Below are 27,245 nucleotides of genomic sequence, written 5' to 3' on the forward strand. Positions count from 1 at the left end.
CATTAAGTTCAGGAAAGGACAAGTATGCCTACACTTGCCTCTAGTACTCATTTTTATTTTGAAAGTCTTAACCAGTATGATTAAAAAAGGCAAGAAATTAGGAATAAATCACTTAATATGCACAGGTGTTATGAGTGCCCACTTAGAAAATACAAAACTATAAACTAAAAACTATATAAGCATTACAGTAGAATATCATTATTTAGATATCTGAATACAGGAAACACTCAAACTGAATTGTTCTGAAATTTGTTAAAATGATACTCTTTTATAAAAACATGCCAGAGTATAGGTGAAGCTGAAATGCTAGTCATGCAGAGATCCTGTGAGCCTCCTGCCAGCTGATGACAGCATAGTGGCCAAATCCACACAAAGAAATCAGTGTGGCATGGAGTGTAATGATGACCTAAGTAACGTGATGGTCTCCTCGGTTACAAACAAATTGTGATCTTTCTCCGCCTTTATGTATTTTGGTGGACAAGAACCATTTTAAAAACATTGAATTTCAACTCTACAAATATATACCTACATACACGCATACATACTTGTGGTTTTTTAACATTTTCTTCTGCGCACTTCTTGCTCGTCTTTGTTTTAGTTTTAAGTCTACAATTAGCTTATTAAATGCTGTCCATAACTCCTTTGCTAAGGTCTCCCTGGTCATCTCTTGATTGAATGGAGTTCATTTTCTAGTAGATTCTTCAGAAAGGGCTCATAGATATAAATTCCCTGAGTTCTTATATTTTTAAAATTGTTTTTTTATAGCCTTGATACTTGAAGGACAGTCTGGAAGGGGAAAATCTTTGGTTCATACTTTCTTTTCTTGAGTTTCTTGAAAATGCTGCTCCATCGTTGCCTTGCCTTGTCTGTAGTTTTTGAGAAGTTTCGTGCTAGTCTAGTTATCTTTCCCCCGGTGAGCCTAAGGATTCTTAATCTAAAGCTATCTAGTAGCTTTATGAAAATATGGCATCAAGTGGATTATTGAGGGTTAGATTACAGTGGTGACAATGAGCTCTTTAAATAGGTAGGTTCAAGTCTTTACATACAGAAATAGTTTTAAGTTATGAATATTAGTTCTGTTCTACTTTTTGTTTTTGTTCCTTGGGACTCCAATTATATAAATGTTATTCCTTCCTTGATTGTCTTCCAAGTCAGTCACCATCTCTCTGACTCTTAACTTCTTTATGTCATTTTCATTTTTTTTGGTTGTTTCCCTACTTTTTTTTTAATGTCCTTTATTATGTTTTTAGGCTGTTCTTTTTTGGGTTACTTATAAGTTAGTCTACATTTCACATTCTTTCAACTTTTTTGTTTCTCCCCTGAATTTAATCAAGTTGTTTCATTTCTTTGAGCTTTTTGTCCATTTGTTCTCAGTTTTGAACTTTTGATTCAGAGTGTTCTCCAAAAACTCCAAATGGTTGTTTGAGGGTATTTAATTCAGTTTGGAGTGTTGTATTTCAGTTTCTTCTGTTCTGCCATTGGTTTTGGTGAGGATGAATTTTCATCAGCGGTACAGTTGGATTATTCTCATTTTCTGTTTTAAATTTGTGGCAACCTTAAAGAAAAATTGGTGGAAACATGCTTCTGCATTTCTGTGGACAGAAATCTCCTATTTCTTAATCCACTTAATGGAATATTAAAAAATAGATTGTATCCAGAAGATGACAGAGTTGGGTCATGACTTAAAAGTACGTTATGATTTTGGAATTAAGAGATTGAAACTCTAGAATAGAATCAGATAAAGTGGCCAGTTGAGAGATAATCATACAACTATCAATATTTTTAAATAACAAATATTATGCCCTTAAGTCACAAACAAAGAAGACAAAGATCAATAAATTTTCTATTTCAAAATGTAAAACTTCTCCCTGGAAAAAAAAGATACAGTAAATTTAAAAAACAAGCAACAGACTGGAGAAAATTTGAAACACAATAGAGGTCTAATGTCTGGAATAAATTACTGTTAAAATTAACAAGGAAAACAGCCTCATAGAAAAATGGGCAAAAGGGAAAGAAGGTAATTCATAAATGAAGAAAATAAAAGTAGCCAGTAAACATTGGAAAATATCAGATCAGAAATAATGTCTGTCAATTAAGGATAAGAGATCATAATCACTCATCAGACTAGAAATTGCGAATAGCCTGTGTCAGCAAAAAATTAGAAACAATTTAAATGTTCATCAGTAGGGTAGCTAGATGAACTGTTGGAGAATCATACTATGGAATAGTATGATACTTATGCAAGAAGTAGACATTGTGAATAGGCCTATACCTATTAAAGAAACTGAATCAATAATTAATAACCTAGAAGACTTGGGTTTCACCATAGCTTTTTAGATAAAACACCAAAGTCATGATCCATGAAAGAAAGAGTTGATAAGCTGGATTTCATTAAAATTAAAATTTTCTGCTCTGTGAAAGACGTGGTCAAGAAAATGAAAAGACAAGCCACAGGATGGTAGAAAAATACTTGGAAAAGAGATAGCTGATAAAGGACTGTTATCCAAAATATACAAAGAACTCTTAGAAGTCAACAATAAGAAAACAACCACCCGATTTAAAAATGAGCCAAAGACTTTAACAGACACATCACCAAAGAACATACGCAGATGAAAAATAAGCATTTGAAAAGACGCTCCATGGAAATACAAATTAAAGCAACAATGAGATACCACCACTACACACCCATTAGAATGGCCAGAATCCAGAACTCTGACAATAGCAAATGCTGGTGGGGATGTGGAGCAACAGGAGCTCCTGTTCCTTACCGATGGGGGTACAGGGGAATATGGTACAGCCACTCGGGGGATGGTTTGGTGATTTCTTACAAAACGAAACCTACTCTTTCCGTGTGATCCAGCAGTTTGGTATTTGCTTCTTGGCATTTACCCAGGTAAGTTGAAAACTTATGTCCACGCAAAAACCTGTATGCAGTTGTTTATAGCAGCTTTATTCAGAATTGCCAAAATGAAAGTAACCAAGATGTCCTTCCGTTGGTGAATGGATAATATTCAACTGTGGTCCATCCAGATAATGGAGTATGTTGAGCACTAAAAAGAAGGGCGCTATCACAGCCTGAAAAGGCTACACACTGCATGATCCCAATTCTGTGACATGCTGGAAAAGGCAGAACTATGGAACCAGTGAAAAGGTCAGTGGTTGCCAGGGGTCGTGGGGGAGGGAGGAAGGAATAGGCAGGGCTCAGGCTTTTTAGAGCAGTGGATAAATGTTAGTATACATCTGTACAAACACATACAGTGCCCACAGGAGTGAGCCCTAATGTAAACTAGGGACTTCGGGTGATTATGATGTGTCGGTGTAGGTTCATCGGGTGGGGATGTTGATAATGGGGGTGGTAGAGGTATGTGGGAAATCTCTGCGCCTTCCTCTCAATTTTGCTGTGAACCTAAAACTGCTCTCAAAAAAAAAATAAAGTCTATTTTTTTTTAAAAAGTGTATTGTGTAATTAAAGTTGATTTTACAGAAAACACCTAACTGAGGGGACAGTATCAAGAGCAACAGAAACTAAAATGCAAATGAAACTTCCCACAGTATGTAAGGGATTTATATAGAAAATTGTAAAACTTAAAGATCATAAGTGTTAATCTGAATAGCTGGAAAAAAGATTTCACTTTCATGTAAGGAAAGATAGTATTGCAGAGTTGCTACTTTAAAAATCATTAATAAATTTAATATAATTTCAAAGTCCTCGTAGGAAGGACTTTTGGAAAAAACTTTCAAAAGTTTATTTTGAAAGAGTAAATGTACAAGAAGCAGCGAGAAATTTTTAAAAGAAATAAGAGTAATGAAGGAAGTTACCCTACCAAGTATCAAAATGCAGCAAAAAAAACTGATTTTAATTAAATGGTGGTAATGGTGCAAACAGACAGACTAGTGGACCAGATTATTCACAATCAGCACATGTTTGTTTTTGCCATATTTTGTGAATTCTAAGACACAGTTTTTCAAATTTTAACACCTTTACCAAACAGGATTCATTTTACAACTGAGATAAACTATATTGCATACGGTTTGCTTTTTTTCTTTCTTTCTTTGTATAAGATATGTGATGGAGTATCTTAAAATCCGTGACATCTTAGATTGAATGAAATTATATATACACACATATATATACACACACACGTAAATGCATGTTATAAAATCATGTACACACATATTCACACACATGGAATGAGACCCAACTCCAAAATCCCTCCAAGCTTTTCAGTAGAGTCTTATCTGCAACCATGATATTTGTCTTTCTTGATCACTCTCTGACTACTTTCACAAAATACTGAAAATTGCATAGTAGAGTTATAAATACTGGAAAATATACAAGATTTCATGAAATCTTTGAAAGTGGTGTTGGAGAACCGTTTAATTCATCAGTAAGCCACTGGCGAATAAAAATGCGTTTTTATTTTTCAAGCCAAGCACTGTATCTAGACATTTTTCACCATTTGTTATGAAATTTTGGTCTTCATTTTAAATGTATGCACTTAAAGTGTTCTGTGTGTAATCCAGTTGCCCCAGAAGAGGAAGATACCCTACATATTGTACAGGTGATGTTTTAAAAGAAAAGAGTGTATTATTCAAAAAACTGTAATGGAGTAATGACTCTCTTTGTTGGACAAAATAATGTGTGTTTGGATTTCTGCCTCACAGACATAAATTTCAGATTGATTAAATTTCTGATCATGAAAACATACAAAAATTCCAGAAGCAAATATGGGAAAATAGTTTTTAGAAAGCCCAAAGTCTTAAAGCACGTTTTTTCAATGGGGGTGATATTGCCCCCAAGGGGGTGTAAATTGGTTCACAGGAGGTGAAAAAATCTTAGCTATTACAATGTTTGTGGCCCTCCAGAGGGCCACAGTATACATCAGCAGATATGCAGTATATCTGCGGTATTAAGATTTCATGGGGAGGCAGGCAGTTAGGGAGAACAGTGTCTGAAAAGGTGCCTTAGTAGGAATGATAATGAAAAAACAGTTGAGAAGCACTGCCATAGAGGAAACGTGACAGAGTCTACTGTACACATACACTTTAAACATCTTGATTATGAAAGACGCCACAAACAAAATTTAAAGGCAAGTGACAGACTGGGAGAAAAGAGTTTACAACTCATGTAATAGAGGAGTGTAGCCTTCGTGTTTGGAGTTCTCACACATTGTTAACAGAGAAACAGCTCAGTACAGATACGGGAAGAGGACATGGAGTTGGTGTTTGCTTTATTTACTGCAGCAGCTCCGTTTCCCGGTTTGTTGGGTGGTTATTAGATGTGAACGACCATCTGTATTTCAAAAGGAATTACACAAAGCATCTTTGTGGGGCCCCTTCTGTTTTAAACGTTTCAAACTCTCGGAGGTGTCTCACCACAGAGTTGAAACATAACTGGGCACGGAAAAATCCATTTTGTTTTTTTCTTTCTTATAGTATTCCTGTCTCTAATTTCCTAACTATTACACAATTGACTTTATCAGTTTTCCTTTTTAAGAATATGGGAATGCATTGTATTTACAGCCAAACATAAATTTTTTTGTTCTAGCAAGATGTCTTTGGTATTTTGTGTGTTTATGTAAAACATATTACAGAAATTCTCATGGTGAAATATTTAGGAATGTTTTTTCAGATATAAACGTTGCTTTGTATTAATGGGTATGAAATATTAAATATCCTAAATATTTACATGTTAAACCTGCCAAACTAAATTCTAAATATTAATGCTATTTTGTTATTTAAAAGTTAATCAGAATTAAAATTGTGTCTTATTGCAGAATTATGAATTGCAATTAAATACAAGCTATTTGGTCTCTGTATATTTTTATTTTTGTTTAATTGTTTTCATTTGGTTTTTATTAGCAATCCAGTGGGGAGAAGATGGCCGCCCATTTCATTTTCTCTTTTATACTGGCAAGCAGTCATATTATTCATTAATGCATGTAAGTATATTACATTTATGGTAAATAATATGAACTGTAAGCTAAGTAACTAATGATAGCAGAGATTTCCCTCAGCTTCAGAATTTACCTAGTGTGTTTCATAATGGACAAATAATAAGACTTCCAGAGACAAGGCAGTATGTTGAAAGACTTTATATTTTATTAATTCATCTTTGCTAAAGGTAAGCATTAGAGAATTTATGTCAGAATGGTTTATCCTTAAAATGCTTTTACTTTCAAACTGAGGTCATATTGGGAGATAGATGCTCAGCTCAGTATCAGTGCATGGGTGTGCATCAAGGCGGGACCTGAATCAGGAAAGGGGCTGTCGGGGCGATGGGGTGCTCACCTTGGGGGAGAGGCAAGTCCTTCTCTCTACCCTTTAGTTATTCCTATACGATTTTTGCTTTTCATAGGTCAGTGTAGTGTATGAGTCTAGAATTTGGGCTCAAAAGGAAGTGATTTTATTACTTGTTGCCTTCCAACTGCGTTTGCGTGTACTGGGAACAGGTCTTACTTTCTTTCCGAGCTGTAAGTTGGTTGATGATGCGCACGCTGGGGAGTTCCCCGCAGTCACTGTGACAAGAGGCTGGATGCTGTTGCCCGGTTTTAAACAACAGAACCCACTTTATTTTTAGAACATGGTGTCAAGTTTTATTTTATTCATATGTGAGTTTTACAAGTTACAGACGTTGTCCCTGGGCCTTCCCATCCACAGTCAGCTCTCGGGTGGCTTGGCTTGCGTGCACACATGTACTCTGTCGAGCTGGCTGGTGTTTATTTGTGCTCCGCAAACCCAAAGGACAAAATCCCCACTTGTCAGGTACATTTATTTCTTGGGGGAAAAAAGGAAAACCTTCTTTTCACTTTTTGTTGACCTTGGGCAAATGAGCTTCTTGCCCTGGCAGAAATGAAATGAGTGATGGATGCGGAGAGTGTCTTTGCTGAGTAATGGAGCTGGGCCTCTGCTCTCCGCCCAGGCTCTGCGCACAGCCGGAGGCTGCCCAGGGACCCCTGCTGCTCATTTAAATAGGTATGTCAAATCTGCCTCACGACGCCGCTGGTTTGATCTGTGGTAATATTTGTGAAGGTTCCATATGGACTCGAGCCCCCTGCAGTGCTGAGAAATAATGTACAACGCTTCATGGTGCAGACGCAAATTTCCCCTGAAAAGGGATGCAGCGCTGCGTTTTAGCTGTCGGAGGGGATGATGGAGCTGGCACGCTAGGCCTGTCAACTTGTTACACGGATGGGTTGCAGGCAGCGAAGCTGTGGAAAATCTGTGCCTTTTAACTTTTCTACTTAATCACGGTTGTAGCATTGCCTTTAGACTGTATGCTACATTAATTCTCTTCCTGCCTTCTGCCTTTCATCCCAAGTTTCATGGAAAAAAGTAAAGCATGCGGGTCTTGTAGAGGAGCCTTATCAAACAACTGTCATCTGACAAGGCATTTGCATTTGTTTTGGCTGAAACTGAGCAACCCAAGGGCAAGATATTTTGTTGCATTCCATCATAATGAAGAAATTACACATTGTATAAGAGGCCTAACTTTATGAGTTTTAAAAGGGATTGCTCAAGAAATTGGTCGGTTTCTCGGTGGATAAAATACTACCTCACTCTCGACTAGAATGTCAAATTACATCCAGTTTATAAAGTCTTCCTTTTTGCGTCATATAGTTGCTTTGCATATAGGAGAGTTCTTTGGGCTTCTGTGTGTTAGTTAAATTTACTAGCTTAGGCTGTCCATTTGTTGCATAGTTTGACCCCCAAACACTGTGGGTTTGGTATTTGTTTTATTGTTCATCAGAACAGTTGACACATGTAAATTACAGATATTTTGGTTTAACTTGAGCATGTTAATTCAGGTAATTAATAAACCCTTGTATTTTCAAAAATGCATCTTACGGAACTTTAAAGTAATTACACGTATGGAAAAAGGATAAATGTTTTCCTAAATATATACCAATCACTTGAGCCTCATGTACGGCAGATGTTATTACTCACAGCTGTGGTCATTGCCTGGATGATGCAGGTCAGCATCATGCTAGGTGCTGTTTGTTACTCTGAAATAGTATGTGACTAAATATTCACCGTTCAGCTCACAAGAGTGGTTTCGTAGTGAATCAGGGATCGCATATAAAATAAGACGGTAAAACTTGAAACTGCTCCACATGTTGGCTCCCTCCTTTGTTCTGCCCTCTCTTGGTGCGGGGAGGGGTCCGTTCCATTCTGTGGGAGGGTGATCCCACCCACCGCCATCCCACTGCAGCAAGGGAACCAGCCCCGCAAAGACTGGCAGGTGGGCAGGAAGTGTGAATCATTATTGCTACCGTTTCGTTTTGTTGATGCAGTTTCTTCCCATGTGACAGGGTGAAAGACACTAAGGCAAACTGTTTTCCATGTCCTGGACCGGCTGTGATTGTGTGAGCTGTGGCCGTCACGGCCGTGCTTTTTGTCAGAAAAGCACAGCTCTAAGCATGTTTGCAGTTCTGCCCAGAGGTCTTTGTGATGTCCCTTAACCTTTTTTATCTTCGGTGTTAACATCAAAGCTGCTTTTTAGTATTTCGTCACTGCTTGCATGTTAAAGTTGTATACTACATTATAGCAGCGAATAAAAGATGGGCCTGTTGCAGCTTTCAGTTAAGGGTAATGTGTAATGCTTAAGTGAACACTGTTTCCAGTTAACCCGTAGTTAGTCCATCCAGGTTTTTTTTGTGGAGAAGTAGGGAGGATTTTGAGGGAAGAGGAGGATGAGAAGAAGGAAGCGGTTCGTTGTTCCCGCCCAGAAGTGAAGCTGCTGGGAAAGCACAAGGTGAAGGGAAACTTGCCGATCCACGGGGGCTGGGGTCGCAGACTTTGTGAGTGTGTTACGTTCTAAGGGCTCGTTATCAGGTTGGCTGGAATTCCCACCTTCCTGTGGCCACAACCGTACACCTGTCTTCAGGTTCCTGGGAAGGTCAATAAAAACCATTTATTTTACAAAATAGCGAATAGGGTGTACATATGTAATGAGTGAAGTATGAAACAGTACTAACAAGTAAATTCTTAAACAGTGGAAGGTAGTTTAAGAAGAAATAAGGGCTGTACGGAGTTTTTCAAAGGATCGTTGAGGACTGAGGGGGCTCCGAGCTGGATGGCCCTGCTCATCCGGGTTTTTTACCCCAAATGGATGACTTTCCATCTCCTTAATAGCCACGTAACCAGTGGAACTAGTGTACTTCTCAGACATGATTTAGAGTTTCAGCGTAGCGTTTCAGGAGCAGAAAGAAGAAAGAGAGAGTAAAAGGAGTTTCCAGAAACAACTGAACCGAAATGTAAAGGAGAGGGAAGACTTTTTAGAGGATGTGTGCGTCTGAAGTGGAGCAGGTGCTGCACCAGAGAAGAGCTGAGCTGCGTGTCTGGGGGTGGGGGAGGAAGCCTGCCTGCGCAGCTAAGGGATAGGCCGATGGCTGTGCCCTTGGGCAGCTGCCCCAGGCACCCCTGCCCGCCACAGCTGGAGCTGCCCAGGCGACCGGGCGGGGAGGGCCGGCAGAGGGGCTGCGTTCATGAACGGGGCGGTCGCAACCTGGGCAGTTGTGCAGGTCCTTTAATCCTAAGACGAATGTTAATTCCCGTTCACTCCTCCTATCAACACCTAGGTTTCTGAATATCTTGAAACTCACTAAAAGTGAGTTGAAAATTGTTTTAAACTCGTTGTGGGAGGTGATTATTTGACTCTGAAGTGGGAATCCTTTTGTAAAATATGATTCATTAAGACAGGGCATGGCTGTAATATAGCCTTTCCCAAAGTGCTTTCTGAGGAACCCTGGTTATAAAAGCTTCAAGAAAGGGTCTCTGAAATTAAGCTCGTTTGGGAATGCTGCATATTGTATACAGCAGTAGGAAACTAATAAGGAGACACTTAGCGTGATAAAAGCTCCGTGGCGCCCTTCAGTAGAGAAACACTGCTGCTCAGATGTGTTGCATCACGGAACTGTTTCTACCCAAAACACCTTTTAACATCCCGTGAAACCAGAGCTTGGGAAAAGCTGTATAAAACATTGGAAACACTGTAAGTTGTCAGAAACATTCAGCATCTATTGACATTTTACATCAGCTCACCTACCCCAACGTTTAAGATGAGGTTCTGCATGTCTGAAAGCTATACTGGGAATTGAGCATCTTACAGAAACCTCATTTATATTTTAGGGCTAGTTGTACAGTAAACATTGGAGTATTTTCAGAGTGTTTCTATAAATTGAAGGAATTATATGGCCACAGATGAAATTTTTACCCTAAAAAGTATAAAATTAAGGAGTAAGTAGATCATTATGTACTTAAACTATTCTGCTGAATTGGGGGGAAAAGTTTAAAATATGAAAAAGTACGAAGTAATTCTAATCCTAATAATGTGTGTATAAACAGGATTCATTTGCCTGACTTATTTAGAAATTCTCCAGTTTATTTTAAGCGACTTAAACCTTCTGTGTTCACACAGTAGCCCAGGGAGGGGTCTGAGGCCTCAGTATATGGAGGTTCCAGAGTCAACAAGCAAAAGTTCTGGAGACTTTTTAGTATCACAGAATTCTATGCATCCTCCTTGTCACCGGGTGGTGAATATTGAAAACTTTTGAAGCAGTGCTCTTTAAAAATGGAATTAAAGTAGTGACCCTTCTCACAGTGAGGTATTACGAAATAACTACTTTATGACTGTGTAAAGTGCTTCTTCTTAGAAAGCTGCAGACCAGTGCTGACATGTGTCTGTGTGCTGTTTTAAGTTCTTTCTTGACAGCAGGAGTTCATTCAGTAACTAATTCAGCAACAAACTGCTGTTCTAGAAGCATCTTTTAATATACATTTTCTTCATATTGATATATGAATAATTACCATTGTGTATCTTGTATGTTCTAAGTGTAACAATTGGGAAAATTAATTTTAAAAAACTGATTCAACTTATTGCCTCTGTTGATTTTAATCAGATTACTTCTTTTATAATGGTAAAATTGTTTTTATAATATATGATGGAGCTTTCAGTAGTAAAAATACATGGTATCTGAGTCACAAGCACTTCTATTTAATTACTCCTGGGTGCGTACTTTCCCAGAGTACTTGTCTAACATGACCTATATGTGAGATTATTTCTTTTTTTTTATGTTGAGTAGCATTACACAAAGTATACGCTGTATAGCATAATGTATTTACAAAGTGATAGCTAGGGTCTACCATAGAAGTATGTCACTTGGAACTTCAGATAAATAGCATGATAAAAACCATGATAGGGCTTCCCTGGTGGCACAGTGGTTGAGAGTCCGCCTGCCGATGCAGGGGACACGGGTTCATGCCCCGGTCCGGGAAGATCCCACATGCCACGGAGTAGCTAGGCCCATGAGCCATGGCCGCTGAGCCTGCGCGTCCAGAGCCTGTGCTCTACAACGGGAGAGGCCCCAACAGTGAGAGGCCCACGTACTGCAAAAAAAAAAAAAAAAACCATGATAAATGAATTATATGTATATTTATTCCAGTTGGTTTTGTATATGCCAGTAGCCAAAAAATTGAGAAGATTGTTATTTAGGAAATTTATTTTCTGTGATTTTTTTTTCAACAAGCACATATTTTAAGTCGCTTACTTTTCTGTATTGAACTAGTATCTAAGATGATAATTACTGTTAGTTATTATATATTTTGTATATCAAAATACAGTTGACTTTTTCTATACCACCCTCCTAAGAAATGTTGTTTGTTTACCCTTCCTAAAATTGGAATTTCAACATGGTTAATACAACCAAAACAGAATTTGGTAGACTAAAAATGATATTGCTCATGCTCTTGGAAGAGTTTAGTTAAAGCATTTCTTTTCTGTACCCTGAGCATCTGGTATTTCCAAATTAGGCACCTTCTAAATTCGATTCATACATTATGGAAATCTGATGACATGAGGGGTGGATAGGCTTGCTTTGATTTTATGAAATATTAATCATAGCTGTGATTAATGATTCAGCATTTCACATCTGGGTTATTCCTGTCATATTTGAAAATTATACTGTTAAATACAGTATATAAACTTAGTGTAGGTGCGGTCATGCTAATTCTCTAGGGTCCCTTAAAAATTAAGTGGAAATTTAACAATATACCAGAAGCTAGCACTGATAATCTGTGATATTGACAGTTCCTGGCATATTTTATACCCTCAAGGATTTTTTGATGTAAATTAGTGCATCTCTCTTCAGGGAGTTGAAGCTATAGAATGTACTTCCCAGAGGACTGTTGTCTCTGACTAACCAAGATAGAATCTTTAGTCTCAGGAGTGGTTTTATTATCTAGAAAAGAAAGAAAAATAGAAATAGTGCACCAGTAAAACTTTTTCGATTGTTTGACTCCTGAATGCCATACCTCACCCCGTATCATTTCTTGACCACTACTGTAGGCCAGGCAGTATGCTAAGTACTGAGGGAGCTTAAAGAGCATTATATAACTTGATGAATTACAACCATCAAAGCATGTGCCATAAATGCATAGAACTTACCATGTTCGAAATTTGACGTGTACTCTTCATGGGTAAACCATCTCATATTCCACATTTTTTCTGGTGATTTTACTTACAATATTTATACATTATTATGGAGCTAAATATAACACTGGAAGGTAGCGGAGTGCAAGAAAGTTTTAAGAAAAATATGGACTTAAAAATTGCTCAGAATCACTGGAAAATGATGACACATTTAGCACCCCAAATTTTGACTTGAAACTTAACCTATGAAGCAGATCAATTATTTTTGTTTTAGTTGCCTTGGTTATTCCAAAAAATTAAATAGACCCTTATAACCAGGTAGGGTGTCTTACTACTGTTGTTGGTATTCTCTTGGATTCATATTTTTAAGGTAGATTTGAAAGATACAACATCTCTGACTCAGGACTCTCAGAATCTCAGGGCTCTGGAGCAGCCCAGCGTGGAGACGTGGAGACTGGTGCCATCCTGCTCCCACAGACCGCCAGCTGGAGCAGGCTTCCGGGGGCGGGGGCGGGGGCAGGGCGGGCGGTGCAGGTGCACAGCGAGATGCTGCTTGCACACGTCTGTCCCCTTTGTACAAGGCGGGGAGGATTCATTTTGTGGGGTTTTTTTATTTTCCCTCTATTTTACCTGTTCAGAGCACTTCAGAATTGCTTTCCAGAAATAGGTACATAGAAATTTTTCTGATACACTATTCAGTTGGGCTTACAACTCACTATCTTAGCCTTTAAATATGAATTTCAGGTACCCGAACTACAGTCAAATGCGGCTTACCAATTCTTGGGAGACAAATTATATGGTTTTAAGTTGCATAGCAGGGACACGTTCTGTATGTGGATGGCTTCTGTTAGTTCTTGCTTTCTTTAGAGTGGACAGTTTGTTTTGAATTGTCAGATACATTTTTCTGCTGCTACAGCTGATGGATTTATTCTTTGAGTATAGTTGTAGAGATAGTTAATCTGTACCCTAAAATTGAATTAACCTCATTTGTCCCCAGAGTTCCAGTGTTCAGATCCAAACTTCAGGGTGCGTTACTTGCGGGCATTGTTCAAACAGATCACTGGGCCCCCCTCCCAAGGGGTTCCTCTGGGGAAAGTCTGGGTTGGGGCCTGAGAATTTACATTTCTAACCTAGTGCTTGGCCTAGATGCTGCTGCTGTCTGCTTCTGCTGGGAACTTAGCTTTAGAATCACTGAACTATTGATAGTGATAGTTTCGTTCTGTCGGAGATGCTCTGCCCAGTTTTACTGTTTCTAAGTGCTGCTGCTTTTCTTATTCTTTTCTAAGTTAATCAATCCTACTACCCCTTACTGAAAACAAACAAAACAAAACAAAACACACTCTTACGAGTCTCCCAACTACAGGAAATGAACTTTTCCTTTTCTCACCAAGAAGTCCTGGCCCATGGAGCATAACCTCAGCTTTTCTCATCTATATTTATGAAACTCAAAGGCTCGGTCTTTACATCCTTTTTCCTCCCTCCCTCCCTCCCTCCCTCCCTTCCTTCCTACATTCTTTTTCCCCTCGAGAGAAATGGATTCTTGCAGAAAGAAGATAATAAAATGCAAGCACTGGTAAATACAAAGGGAGTAGCAGAGGGGCACGTGTGTTCTTAGAGCAGACTCTTTATCAGCAACATTTTGATATAATATGAGGCTCTAATCAGCACCCACAAGAGGTTGTCCCCAAAACTGGAAATTATGAAGACTGTTTTAAATACGGATAGACATCTCTATGAGTAACAAGTTGTGTCTTCTGAGATGAGCTGATGGTATTGGACGGTGTCATGATTAAGCAAGAAAAAATGTTTATATCGTCTCTAGCTCATCCTTTGAAAACGTCTGTTCCTTAGGTATTAGTGTGGTAGGTTATGTGTACATTATAAATGAATACACACAGATTGGATTTGAGTCCTCAAGTTTGCTCAGTCAAAAAAACTGGGAGACAGTTGCATTATTCTGCTTATTGTAAACTCAGTTCCTGGAAATCGTATTTCATTGATAACCTTTATTGCCAGATTAGTGCTTACAAAATGGTAAATTTTCTCCTACTTGCATTATGATTTAACAGGTGACATACATTCACAGACTTTGTTAGAAAGTAAATCAATAGAAATCAAATAATGAAAAATAAATATTAATAGAAAACTTTTAAAGATACAAACTACATGGTAAAGACAAATCTTATATAAATGTTAAAATTTTTTACTGGTAATTCTCTAAGTTTAAATGCATATTGCTATATAAAGTATGATTTTTTTAAGGAAAAGTTTTGGTTCTCTGTGGAACTCTTAAGGAAAATAAATAGCTTGTAACTTTATTTCATTTTTACTAACCTCACTGAGTTGTAAACCTTCTATAGAGTTTTTTAAAAATCATTTGAAGTTAAGTGTGTTACTATGTATGATACTAAATTCTCATTGAAATTACTCCACCATTCTTTAGTTTGAATGAGAAGTAGCATTGTTAAAAAACATTTTCAGTAATCCTTGCTGTGCAGCTGTGACTTGAGGAGGGGGCTTCTGAGATGAGGTGCTCAGGGGAGACATAAGGGAGGAAGTGGTTCGCCGTCTCTCTTGGTTCAGTGTATGTGTGTATTCTTTGCCACAGGGAGCATACGGAAAGCTACTAGATGTAGAAAACCGTCAGGACCAGCTGCGAGCCAAAGGTCTGTTTTCAAAAGAAACGAAAGCCAAGTAAGTTCTTTTTTGCATTAAAGTATATGAGAAAATTAACTAAAAACATACCACTTGGGCTTCCCTGGTGGCGCAGTGGTTGAGAGTCCGCCTGCCGATGCAGGGGACACGGGTTCGTGCCCCGGTCTGGGAAGATCCCACATGCCGCGGAGCGACTGGGCCCGTGAGCCATGGCCGCTGAGCCTGCGCGTCCAGAGCCTGTGCTCCGCAACAGGAGAGGCCACAACAGTGAGAGGCCCGCGTACCGCAAAAAAAACAAACAAACAAAAAAAAACATACCACTTATCATTGGTGTATTTTAGGCATACCTAAAGCCTAAAAATGTGTTCATTATTTCAGCATTAATCATTAAAATTCCAAATAATAGGTGATTTTTTTTTGTTTGGGAGGATGTCAGTATTAAGGTTGTTATTTTTATATTCATTCTAGATTTGTATGTTAAGTGGCACTTACTGTATTTGAATATTATTTCTTTAGAATTTTTATGTATGTAACTGTGCATTTATATGCCCGTATATATACATGTGTGTGTGTGTGTGTGTGTTTTGTATTTGAAGGTTTGTGCTTCTATTTAGCAAACAGTGATAGATTAGATCCATCGACCTGACCAACCAGTTTTAAATTTGGGGCTGGTTATTCGCATATTTCTTCCTATGCAAAAGACACAAGTTTTTGAATATCCCTGGTTTTAGTTGTAAATACTACCCCAAGCCTTTTACTTGGATTTCATTACTACTTTAGTCCATTGACAGATTAACTCTGTGTCCGTTAACATACCCTTTAAAGTAAATTATGAAAAGCAAGCACAGTTTTAATTTTTGAGAAATCTAGTGACTTGAATATCATCAGATGGGTTCCCCGGTGCCATGTCTCACTCTGCGAATGGAACATTTGCTAGACTGGGTATCTTTTCTAAAGCAGATTGAGGAAATGAAATAATGTGTCTCAGAAATCATTTACTTGGATGAAATTTTACAGCTGTATAATACAAAAATGTGTTTCCCAATCAAGAATCGCTACCACTTGTGGGATCTTTTGTGCTATAACTCATTGTATGGTTACTTTCAAAGAGAATATACTGTGATATTTTAACAGAGACCCGATTGGCAGCAGATGGATGATTAAGGAGGAACTGGAAGAAATGTTAGTGGAAAAGCTCTCAGATCAAGACGTGAGTAACTAATCTTTTTAATTTAAGGGGACCTGTGCCGTAAGATGGTAGACATTTGCTGTATTTAGGATCCTAATAGTAACGTTCCTCAGGGGCAGCTGTTCATAAGACGGTTTTCTTTTTCAAACATGTGCAGCTGATTGCTGCCCTGGGAGGGTCAGGAAGGTGCCTGGTCCCCAGACCCTCCTCCACAAGTGCGCTTGCATCCTCTGCCCCTTGTTCAGGGGCGCATGGCAGGTGTCATTTTTCACCTCCTTCAGTAAAGCGGGTGCTAATTTTACAGGCTAATGATAAGTGTAAGGGGCTGTGACCGGTTAAGTAGAAGAGAAATGAAGCGCATGGTTACCTTCCTGGCTTACCAAATGCAGTATCCACACATGTTTCATCTTGGAATCGGCAAAACCACCTGTATCAGGATCACCTGGAATGCTGGTTACAAAATGCGGTTCCCCAGGTTCCGACCTCACGCAGAATTTCCACGGGTGTCACCCAGGAATCCACAGTTTCAGCACAGGCTCCCCCAGTGGATGTTACAGCCTGTCAATGTGGTGACCCCTGCTTTAAGTCTTAGTCTGATTCTTTTTTTGCTCAATGTTCTGATATATGCCAGTATTATCACAGGAAATTTGATGTTTTAAATGTGTTGGTGTTCTAAATTTAGATTATTTCTGGAAGATTGGAGTACAGAAAAATTTCACAAATTGCTCCAAGAAAGGTTTTTTCCTTCCATGGCAGTGGGTAACATTGCTAGTACCTTGCTGCCGTGTAGATTTCAAGTCATATGCTTAAATTGCTCTTTTCTTCATTTAACATATTGAAGAAATTAATGTTTTGGAAAAGTTGCAACTTGCTTAACTAAGGTGTCAGGTATTTGGTGAGTTGAAGATCTGAAATTAATTTCTAATATCCTAACTGCCAAGTCAGTATCACTGCACTTGGATCCAACTGAAAAACCTCTCTTTGCTTCTTCATTGAATGCATCATTTCAGTGTTTCCTGTTTTCTGGCTGCTTTTATTTTTATAATACAGGTTTGTTTGTTTTCATTTTGAAAACATCCCAAGGACTTTGTTGTAGGTGTGCAGCTATGAAAACAAAACAACCAAATATATAGGTATCTTTGTACCTTGGGCAGCTGGATGTTGGAAGAAATCCTGAAGCTGATGGCTGGTGTCAAGATGAGGAAGGCAGGGGTAGTCAGTGATGTCTTGAACCATGATCCCAGTTCATAAGCAAGGCTGTGTCATACCTGTAGTTGCCTCCTTGTGTGTTCGAGGGTATTACAGCCGGTGCAGAGGAACTGAGAACAGCTGAGGAAGGACAGGCCTGTGAATGAAGGTGATGGAGCTTTACCAGGCTGGGTACTGCAGGTGGCTAGTAGTTCACTCTTCCTCAGACAATTGCCTTCTCTAGTATTGTAACATCACAGGAAGCAATCATTGAAGCGGCCCTTTTAATCTTACTTGTGAGATTTTTATATATTTCAGATTATTAATGGCAGATTTTCACTGTAAAGGCAGTGGTAACAAAGATGAGTATGATTTTTAGGGTTGGCAAAACATAAATAAGGTTATCAAAAACTGGGTTTCACACTCCATGCTAAGGATCTCAAGTGTCAGTTGTTTCCTTCTGCATAAACACTTTAGAGTGATTACTCTGGCTTCTAATTTTAAGGGGTTAATACCAAGTTGTTTACTTTCTAATCACATGTTCAAGAACTATTTAAAAAAAATGCACTGAGTAGCAAGGGTAATTTATTTCAAGAGGTTGCCCTTTAAGTCAAGTATCTCTTGAATTTTTAAATAGCTTGATTGTTCAGTTTTAAAGGAAATCATAAACATTAAAGTAACACAGCTTGAACAGCTAAAGATACATTTGCCAAATGTATTATGAAATGTAGTTTAAGAGGTACGTTTTCTCAAAATCAGACTCTTCCCATTTTACTGTACGAAACTTGCTGGAAATTATTTATGAAGCGCCTCTTGATACAGTTCTAATAAAAGAGTAGAAATTATACTTAAAGATCATCTAAGTATTTTTTTGAAAATGAATTTAAATTTCACCTTCATGTAATCCTGATACAGAGAAATGGATTTTTCTCTGAATGATAAATCTCTTTGTTTCTCGAAAGAAAAGATTGAGCACTAAAGGTACGCAGGGGAAGTGCTGCATCTGCACGCTGTTTTAAAAGCAGCATGAAGTTGCGGAAGTGTCATCCTGTCAAAATTCATCAAGAAAAGCAACATTGGAAAGATCAAGTATATAAAAATAGAAAAAATTTAGCAAATGCAATTACACTTGCATCTCCTAATGAATTTTTATTGTCTGCAGTACGCACAGTTCATTCGGCTGCTGGAAAGGTTATCGGCGTTGCCGTGTGACACGGCTGAAGAAGAATTTGTGGGCAGGTTCCGCAGGAGTGTAACCATTCAATCGAAAAAACAGCTGATTGAGCCTTTGCAGTATGACGAGAAGGGTATGGCCTTCAGCACAGGCCAAGGTAACGCGCCCGTGGAGAGAGAACACCCCCCCGCCAAGGATTGGGAAGTAGCCGGATGTTTACTTGCCCTTGCCCTTTGGTGTTCATTTTGTTTGTTTATTTTTGCCGCTGCTATGCTGGATTTCCGAATATTAAGGTTCTGTTGGCGTTTTTAAAAACTGAACTTTATAATGTTGCAAGAAAATGTGGACACATACCTACACAATCATATTAACACTTTGTATTTTCATATTTTCAACTGGTAGAAACAACAAAATATAGGTTTCTTATAAAGGTTTAGGTTTCTAAATAAAGGTTTCTTATATTAAATGAAAAATTTCGGTGAATCTGCAGGTCAGATGCTGAAACTACAAAACGTTAAAAACTTTAGTTCCTCGACTCACATCTTCCTGTAGGTGTACAGAGACATTTGACATGATGTAACTTCAAAGAATTGAGTTATTTAATGATATATCTGCAACTTTAAAAAGTTTTACATCGTTCCTTTATCATTTTCAGTTAATGTTTTCAAAGAAGTGTTACCTTTCCTAAGGATTCCTTTTATTTCTACCAATTATACTTTATTATACTATTCTTATATTTTAAAAATGATACGATTGAGATATAGTCTTATTAATTTAAAAAGAACACTATGTAAATTGATTTTTTTAATAATATAAATAAATATGAATTACTTTGTTGAAACTAAAATCATTGTAGTGTTTCTAAAATGGGATTAAGGAACAAAATCACCCCATAGTAAGCTTTATTACGTCAATTATGGTGTAGTTTGCCTGTTCTATTTTTGTTTGACTTGTAATAATTATAGAACTTTCCTATATAGAGCGTTACATATTGTTATTCTGGGGGAAAAAATTTAATGTAGTTTTGCCTCTGTCAAAGCACTGGTTCTCAAGATGTTCACTAATAGATGTCTTATATTTTTAAAGGTAACAGAAAGACTGCAAAGGCAGAAGTGGCTGTTTATGACCGTGGAAGTGGGAGGATAGAAGTAAATGGGGTCGACTACCTGCTCTACTTTCCGGTGACTCAGGACAGGTGAGGTCTTTGTTTTGGTTTTGCTTTTTGAAAAATGTACTTTATAATATGTCATGATCAACTAAAGCTTATGATTTTCTGATTATATTGGTCTGCATGATTACAGACATTAATTATAAATAGGTGTTACGGCCCAACTCCACTAAATATGCCCATCTGAGATATGTTCCTGAGTCACTGTACAAGGCCTCTTCTTGAGATGGTTATGATTTTCGCAGTCGTCACTGTCATTATCCACAAGTCACAGCAGTTCTGCATGGTTAGTTCCTCTCTTCCTAATCTTCTCCTGGTTCCTGTAGTGGTGTTTAGGGTCAGAAGGGTTAAGGCTCTTATGATCCCAATGCTTATGTCAGGGAAGAGGACCGTGCCAGTGCAGTGTAAGCTTCTGGACGGAATAATTTCTTCAGGAAATGTACGTTTATTTTATTTGTGTGTGTGTGTGTGTCACTCCTAAGTCTGTTTAGTAGGAATTAAACTAATTCTGCCATCATCCTCTCAGGGAAGCTGATGAAGGAAGCTCTTATTTGTCTTACCAAAAGCCAGAGAGACCCGTAACTTCAGCATTACGACTGCTGTAAGGAATGGCATTTGATCAATAACCGTCTGTTAATTTGTTTTCAGATATAACTCCTGATGATTTAATAGCAAGTCTCAATTTTGGCTTTATCTCACAATTAAATTGCCCCCTTAGAACTTACTCTTTAGTCTGATTTAGCGAGCGTTTGCTAAGGGTTGTCTGTGTGCCCAGTCTTGTTCTCAGCATTGTGAAGATACCAGAGCTCTGTGAGATACGGTTTCTGTTGTCAAGAAACTCCCTATCTGATCGGGAGGCCTGAGGCTAGTCTGGGTGGGATAGGCGCCCAGACCGCTTCACTGTCTTTCAGTAGTTGTCGGGATTTAACGGCAGCCGTGCTGCTCGGGGACCGGCCTTTCCTCCTGCACGAGTGGCTCACGAGCTTACAGGTGAGCAGGGAGGTGACCACTGACCAGTAGTAGGAAGATGGCCGAGCCAGGAAGGGGTGATCTTGATTCTGGGTCTGTTTTCCAGCTGTGTGAACTCAGCCAAGATGCTTAAAGGTCACCTCCCTAAATGGTAGGAGGGAGTTGGACTTGATGATCTCTGAGATGCTTGCCTGAAGGTCAGTTTGAACTGCTTGCTTTTCTTTCCCGGGTCCTTTCTTTAGGCTGTTTTTACACAGACATAGCAGACAGGTCACTGGGAGTGTCGGCTGTGTTCCTTCCTCGCGTTGTCAGAAATTTTGTGTTTTTTCGTTGACTTAGCAGACATTTACCGCGATGCGCCTGGTGCTGAGTGGGGTACACAGAGCAGTGCTTTCTGATTTGGAAAGGCCTTTGCTCTGTCACTCAGCCAGTGCAGCAACTCTTAACTGATCACCTGTACAAAGGTAGTACATTCCTCACATGGCACTAACCCTGTAATAGAGGAGACAAGTTAGCATCTTAAGCAGTCACAGAAAAATAAGAGTACGTGATTTTATATATGTACCAGGTTACGTGCTGTACAATTGGTGCCGTAGGAGTGGCATTCAGAGAAGATTGAAAGGAGGAATTTTTTTTTTCAAAATAACTTTGATTGTATAACAGAGCAAAATAAAATTGATTCTTTTAGCTCAGGATTTCATCTGAAATCGCTGAGAGGAGAGATTTGTGAAATATTTTCATGCCGTGTAACTGTTTTTGCATGTACTAGTGTGAGTCCAGGTTAATTAAAACCGATAGCTTTGTAATCGTTTTCAACTGTACCCTTTGGGTGTTGCTTTCTCTCTTTATAGACTTAGTGTCGTGCTCAGTGTGCACCAGCTTCCTGACTGTGCAGACTCTTCTTCCTCAGGTCCTTGCTCGCCTTGACCACCCTGACTCAAGTGCTCTCATAGAGCCTGAATTTTTTCCCCAAATTTTAGTCTCAGATTTTTAATCTATATAAGCATTTGTTAGGGAATCTTAAAGTTTTAGGAATTAAAACAGATAAATGTTGAAGCTCCCGAACGAGTATGTGAGCAGGGCTTCACTTAGTAACATCACCACTCACGTCAGTCACCTGCACAGTCGTGTCAGGCAGCGTGGGCCTGTGATGTGCCAAAGACAGTTCCTTAGGTTCCATACTGACCTCGGTGTCCTTGCTGGAAATGGCGGGGTTAGATTATCAGCCTCTAAATTTTCTTTAGCTCTTATAATATAGCTATTATTTATCATGTCGTTGACCCTTGAACAGTGTGGAGGTTGGGATGTTCCCAGCACGTGGAGAACCTGAGTAGAACCTTACCGTTGGCTCTTTGCATCGAGTTTCCTCATCGAGGGATTCGACCGCTGTGGATGGTGTAGGTCTGTAGTATTTACTGCTGAAAAAAATCCACGTGTCAGCGGGCCTGCACAGTGCAAACCCATGTTGTTCAAAGGTCAACTGTAGTACTCCTTTTGTAACATCCCTGTTTTTTATTTGGTTGCTTTGGAACATTTGTTCAAAGAAAACAATATTAGATTTAGGTCGTTTCATGCCTGTTTTCTACTGTAGGACTTGTTTCATTCCTGTTGGAACCGCATCCCTGTTGAAGCAGTATTGTTACAGGTTCCAGTTAACTCTGCCCTTCCGAGCTCTTGCTGTGTCCATCCACACCAGCCTGGGCTTGCCCCGCTAGTGTAGTCCAAGGGGGAACATCCACCTCTCGGCATCACTGTGTGACGATAACCTTTACTTGGGGGGCCCAGAAAGCTACAGTGTCGGATCAAACAAGCAAATGCGATATTCAATGTTCATCAGCTTTTCTAAGTAAAGTTCATAAGAGCTACCAAGGCAAAAGCAATCCCTTGTTTGTGAGTGACAAGGTGGTCCAGGGGAGTCTGCCTGCTCCAGCCTCTGGTTCTGGCCCTGCCTGGACCGCATGGGTGCTCACTGGCTGTGGAGGGAACCGGGCCTGACTGGTCTGTGGGGTGTCACCTGGCAGGACCCTGCAGCCGAGGGAACTGCAGGCAGAGTGCGTGTCTCAGTGGGAAAATGTCGAGTGTGGTTTCAGTGACTTTAAAACTCACGGTGTCAGGACGAGCACAAACCTTACACAGATACAGCATAGTACACTTTACTTAGTGAACCCAAATGGCACTTGATAGTTGCTTGGGAAGACCTGTTAATATTACATCTGATCATTGCATCCAGAGAGGTTGGATTCAGTGGATTAAAGGAGTTCTTCCAGCTTTCAGACTTCTTTATGAGGTTATGTTCAAGCCTCGCAAAATTCTCCTGAGACAAGCAGGATCAGCAAACAGCTGGAGTGTGCTGTTGTGCCCGAGAAAAAGAGGCCTGAGCCTGCTCGCACAGAGCGCCTGAGTGTCGGAGGCGCTAGTGTTTCTGCGTCTAGTGTGGGTCTCACAGACGTCCAGAATGTGAGCAGCCTGTAAAATTGTGTATCTTCTCAGTGAACTTAACTCCACCTCTCGTGCTGTGCCTTAGAGAACAGCTGATGTTCCCTTTCCACTTCCTCGACCGGCTTGGAGAACACGACGTGACCTGCACGGTGTCAGGGGGCGGGCGGGCGGCGCAGGCGGGAGCCATCCGTTTGGCGACGGCGAGAGCCTTGTGCAGCTTTGTCACCGAGGACGAGGTCGAGTGGATGCGCCAAGGTGCGAGTTCAGGTGGGGGGGTGGCGTGTCACCCTCGAGTCTTCATCCGACTCCATTTTGTGTCGAGCACGTGAGCGGCGGCTTTTGTTTTATCACAGAAATTTGTAATCGTTATTGGATTTAATGATGGAACCCCTAAGGTGTTTCTCTCCAAAGTTATTGGAGATTCCTTTTCCACTGTGATACTAGTTCGAATTTTGTTTCCCGTACTCTGTGTGACCCTGTCACCTAGCCGTGAATTCTGGAGTCTCTGCACAGGGGGAGAAGGGTTCTACGATCAATATGCTCGTTGGGGCCCTGCGTCCGCATTTCACAGTCAGTCGGGGCAGCTCTAGCTGAGGAGTGTCTTCCCACCATTTGTGAAGGAGGAAAGCACTGCGGGCACTGCCGACCAGCTGTGTGGCCTCAGCAAGGCCCCCGGCGCCTCTGGGTCCAGGAGCCCCTCTGGGCAAGTGACGTGGGCCCTGCCCCTGCCCTCCCACTGCGCCGCTGGGGTTCTGGTCCCACGCTGCAGATAGGGCCACCCGTAGCTTAGGCAGGTTAATATTTTTAAACCTCTAAAAATCCATTTGCTTATAAACAGTTCACCATTTTGTAGGATTCATATCTAGTCATTAAAATCATTTGATAGGACCTCACTTAACAATTCCGCTAGTTTGAGTTTCTGTGCATATTGAAAAGTAACAAAACATCATTACTTATCATTTAAAGTAGAATTTAGACAGGTCTTGTTTGCATTCCACACAAAACGTTGTGTTATTCTGTGCCCCCTAAGTACAAGTAAATGCAAGAGCTATGGGTATATGACAAGCGTAAAATGTGAATTTTGCCTTTGCTGTGTGGCCATTGAAAGTACCTTAATAAAATAAAATACAGAAGCCTCGCATACAGTGAAGAGAAGTGCTGGTGTTGGAAAGGTGAAAAAGACAGTGAGAAACTCCGGTCTGTTTACATATTTATAAACACAGCTAAAGAGTTTTCTCGTCGCTGGTGTTCTGTGCTAGTTACCAACGTCCCGCGTCTGGACCAGCACTGGGCACACCCATCGGAGTCGTATGCTGAGAGTGGCTCGTTTATTGCTCAGAAGTTGTCATTACTCCTCATGGTGGGAGACCGGGAGCTTCCAGTCTAAACTGACTGTACTCTTCTGGAACCAACGCCTTGTGCTGAGAACACAACTCTAAAACCTTTTTTTAGATTCCGAAACAAAGTACCAAGAAATACTATTATCACACAGATTAGAAGAATGAGTTTCTTTTCTCAGATATGTTTTAGAAGTCATGTATTACGTGTCGGTGTTTTCACGGCACTGTTACTGTATGGTGTCTGTATACTCCCATACCCTTCGCCACCCAGGAGGTTCTTCTTTTCTCCCTCTTGAAACTTTCACATCTGTAATAGTAAGTGTGCCGGGCAAGTTCCCTGGCAGTGAGTAGTGACTGGCACACCAGAGCAGCTTTGTCTTAAGTTGAACAAGTTTAAAAACCAGAAGGGAGTCATGTCTCTCATGGGAGCAGAAAAGCAGACTCAAGTCATGTACCTGGTGTTTGTCTCAGAAATGGGGAAAATAGCTTCGGAGAGTGAAAGCGGACTGCGGTCATGAGTTGTATATGAGGCTGGGAGTTGCTTGTGGGCCGAGCTGCCACTTCATGCGGTTCTCCTGCTTTCCCGCGCTTTCCATGGTTCATAAAGGCGTCTCTTTTTCTGCCGCAGCGGGACTGCTTACTGCTGATCCCCGTGTCAGAGAGCGGAAGAAGCCGGGCCAGGAGGGAGCCCGCAGGAAGTTCACCTGGAAGAAGCGCTGAGTGTCTGGGCGGGAAAGGAGGGGCGCTGTGCACCTGGCACGCGGCGCACGCACAGGACACAGGTGCTGGCCAGGGTGAAGCGGCACCATCGGACGTTGGAGCTGTGAGCTGACTTATTCTACAATGCAGTGTCGTAAAGGTTACCTTCTAAAAATCATTATTTAAAACTGTTTAGCTTTGTTCTGCTGCTTTACTTTTAAAACTTTTTCAGAAGAGAGCTTTAGAAGCATAACTCAGAATCTTGGCATGTTCGACCCGAAAGGAGCATTCAGCAAAATCCAATCGAGAGACCGACCGCCTTTTGCGGACGGAAAGGCCCAGCCCCACAGATCTGATCCAGCAGAGCCGCACTGCTAACTTAATGACAGGACAGACTTGGACTCACTCCCCCTAACTCTGTCGTTTTCCCAGAGAGCAGTTGTTACAACATATCTTTCAAAACTGAGGGATGAGGGTGCTTGTTGAGAAGAGTGAAGCCCACGGGGCGTCTTTGTCAGGAGCCCAGCCGAGTCTCTGCGGAAGACAACAGGCCAGTCCCCCCACCCCCCCAACCCCTGGCAACCACCATTCCACTCTCTGTTTCTGAGTGTGACTCCTTTTTTTTTTTTAAAGATTCTACGTATAAGTGATACCGCACCCGAGTTTGCCTTTCTCTTTCTGGCTTATTTGACTTAGCATAGTACCTTCCAAGCTGGGTACAGACTTGCAGTTACAGTATGAACTAGTTCTGAGGATCTGGCCTTAGCGTGTCTGTGAAACCTTGAAGTACTTCCAGAGTTCTATACACGCGTCACTTTTTCTGGGCTGCGTAGTCCCATTGCTCTCCCAAGACGCCCAGAGGGGCCCCTCCCTATGATGCTGAGAACCACGGGCTTGAGGAGGGTTTGGGGGGTGTTTTAAGGGCAGTAAGTCCACCCCTTGTGTGCGGCCCTAGATCCAGCAGGCGAAGCAGACACCACGGTGAGATCTCGGGCCTGACCTGATGGGAGCAGGGGTCAAGGGTACTGGTCAGAATCTTTATCGGCTGGGAGGAGGGTTACATGAGTGTCCGCTTTACTATACCTTTCAGATGTGATATGTGTGATGTTTATTATGAACCATTTTATGATAAAAGTGAATGGAAGACCATTCGGGATGTAGGAGCTCGAGAACAGTCTCCGGGGCTTATGTGTGACCTCGGACAGCTGACCTCCTTACAGCTGGGGGGTCGCTCGTGAGGAGGGGAGCACAGCAGCCCCTGTCCCAGGGTTAGAGGGTTCAGTAAAATCCACAGGAGCTGTGGAGCCCAGAGCAGGTCCTCTGTCAGTGTTGGTTGTGATTTTCCTTAAGAAGCCCCTCCCTAACCGCTGTCATTTGGTTAAACCCAAGCGCACAGGATCTCAGTTGGACGAGGGAAGGAGTGGGGGTCATGGTGTAAGCAGGCAGTTTCCTTGAAAGTGAATGACAGTTCACTGCCTTGACTCCTCAGAAGAAACAAACACGATGCTGTCCGTGGGGCAGCTGAGTGCTGTAGACCGAGTGTTTCCATGTATCTGTTAAGACGTCCAGGCTACACTCGATTCAGCAGCCCCACAGACACAGATGCTCAGCCCTCACACACCACGGGAGGTGGCAGCCGGCGAGGAGCTCTCAGTGTTTATCAGGGAGGGCCAGCACCTTGTGTTTGCACGGCCGTTGATGTCAAACGCCTCTACCAGGAAGCCTGTGACCCATTCCCCCAAATTAACAGTCAAGGAGCCATAAAAATCATCATCATCTCACAGAAATACTGCCACCTTCCTTGGTGACCAACTTTGTGGGCTACAGAAGATTTTCTTCTTATTGTAAGCCTTTGGTTAAGACACCATAAACTCATTACTGAAAATTGAAAGTAATCTTTGAGCACTAAGCTATAAAAACTACTGAGCTTCAATACTGAGCAAAATATTGTCAGAATTTTTTTCTGTCATTTCTCGGAAAATATAAATTACTAC

The 27,245-nt window shown here is 40.7% G+C and overlaps 1 protein-coding gene across 1 annotated transcript in view; it reads left to right on the top strand.

The window, feature by feature from the left end:
- MRPS9 (mitochondrial ribosomal protein S9) overlaps positions 1-25,877 on the top strand; it is a 52,049-nt gene extending 26,172 nt beyond the window's left edge. The window contains exons 5-11 of the mRNA XM_081254246.1: positions 5,863-5,942; positions 15,039-15,124; positions 16,220-16,295; positions 18,625-18,793; positions 19,723-19,831; positions 23,298-23,467; positions 25,181-25,877. Of these exons, the coding sequence (XP_081110372.1) occupies positions 5,863-5,942; positions 15,039-15,124; positions 16,220-16,295; positions 18,625-18,793; positions 19,723-19,831; positions 23,298-23,467; positions 25,181-25,272 (782 nt within the window). The 3' untranslated portion in view covers positions 25,273-25,877. The remainder of the gene's footprint in view (positions 1-5,862; positions 5,943-15,038; positions 15,125-16,219; positions 16,296-18,624; positions 18,794-19,722; positions 19,832-23,297; positions 23,468-25,180) is intronic.
- The last annotated feature ends 1,368 nt before the right edge of the window (positions 25,878-27,245 follow it).

The sequence above is a fragment of the Mesoplodon bidens genome (assembly GCF_964165515.1).
Source record: "Mesoplodon bidens genome assembly, chromosome: 14".
NCBI lineage: Eukaryota > Metazoa > Chordata > Mammalia > Artiodactyla > Ziphiidae > Mesoplodon > Mesoplodon bidens.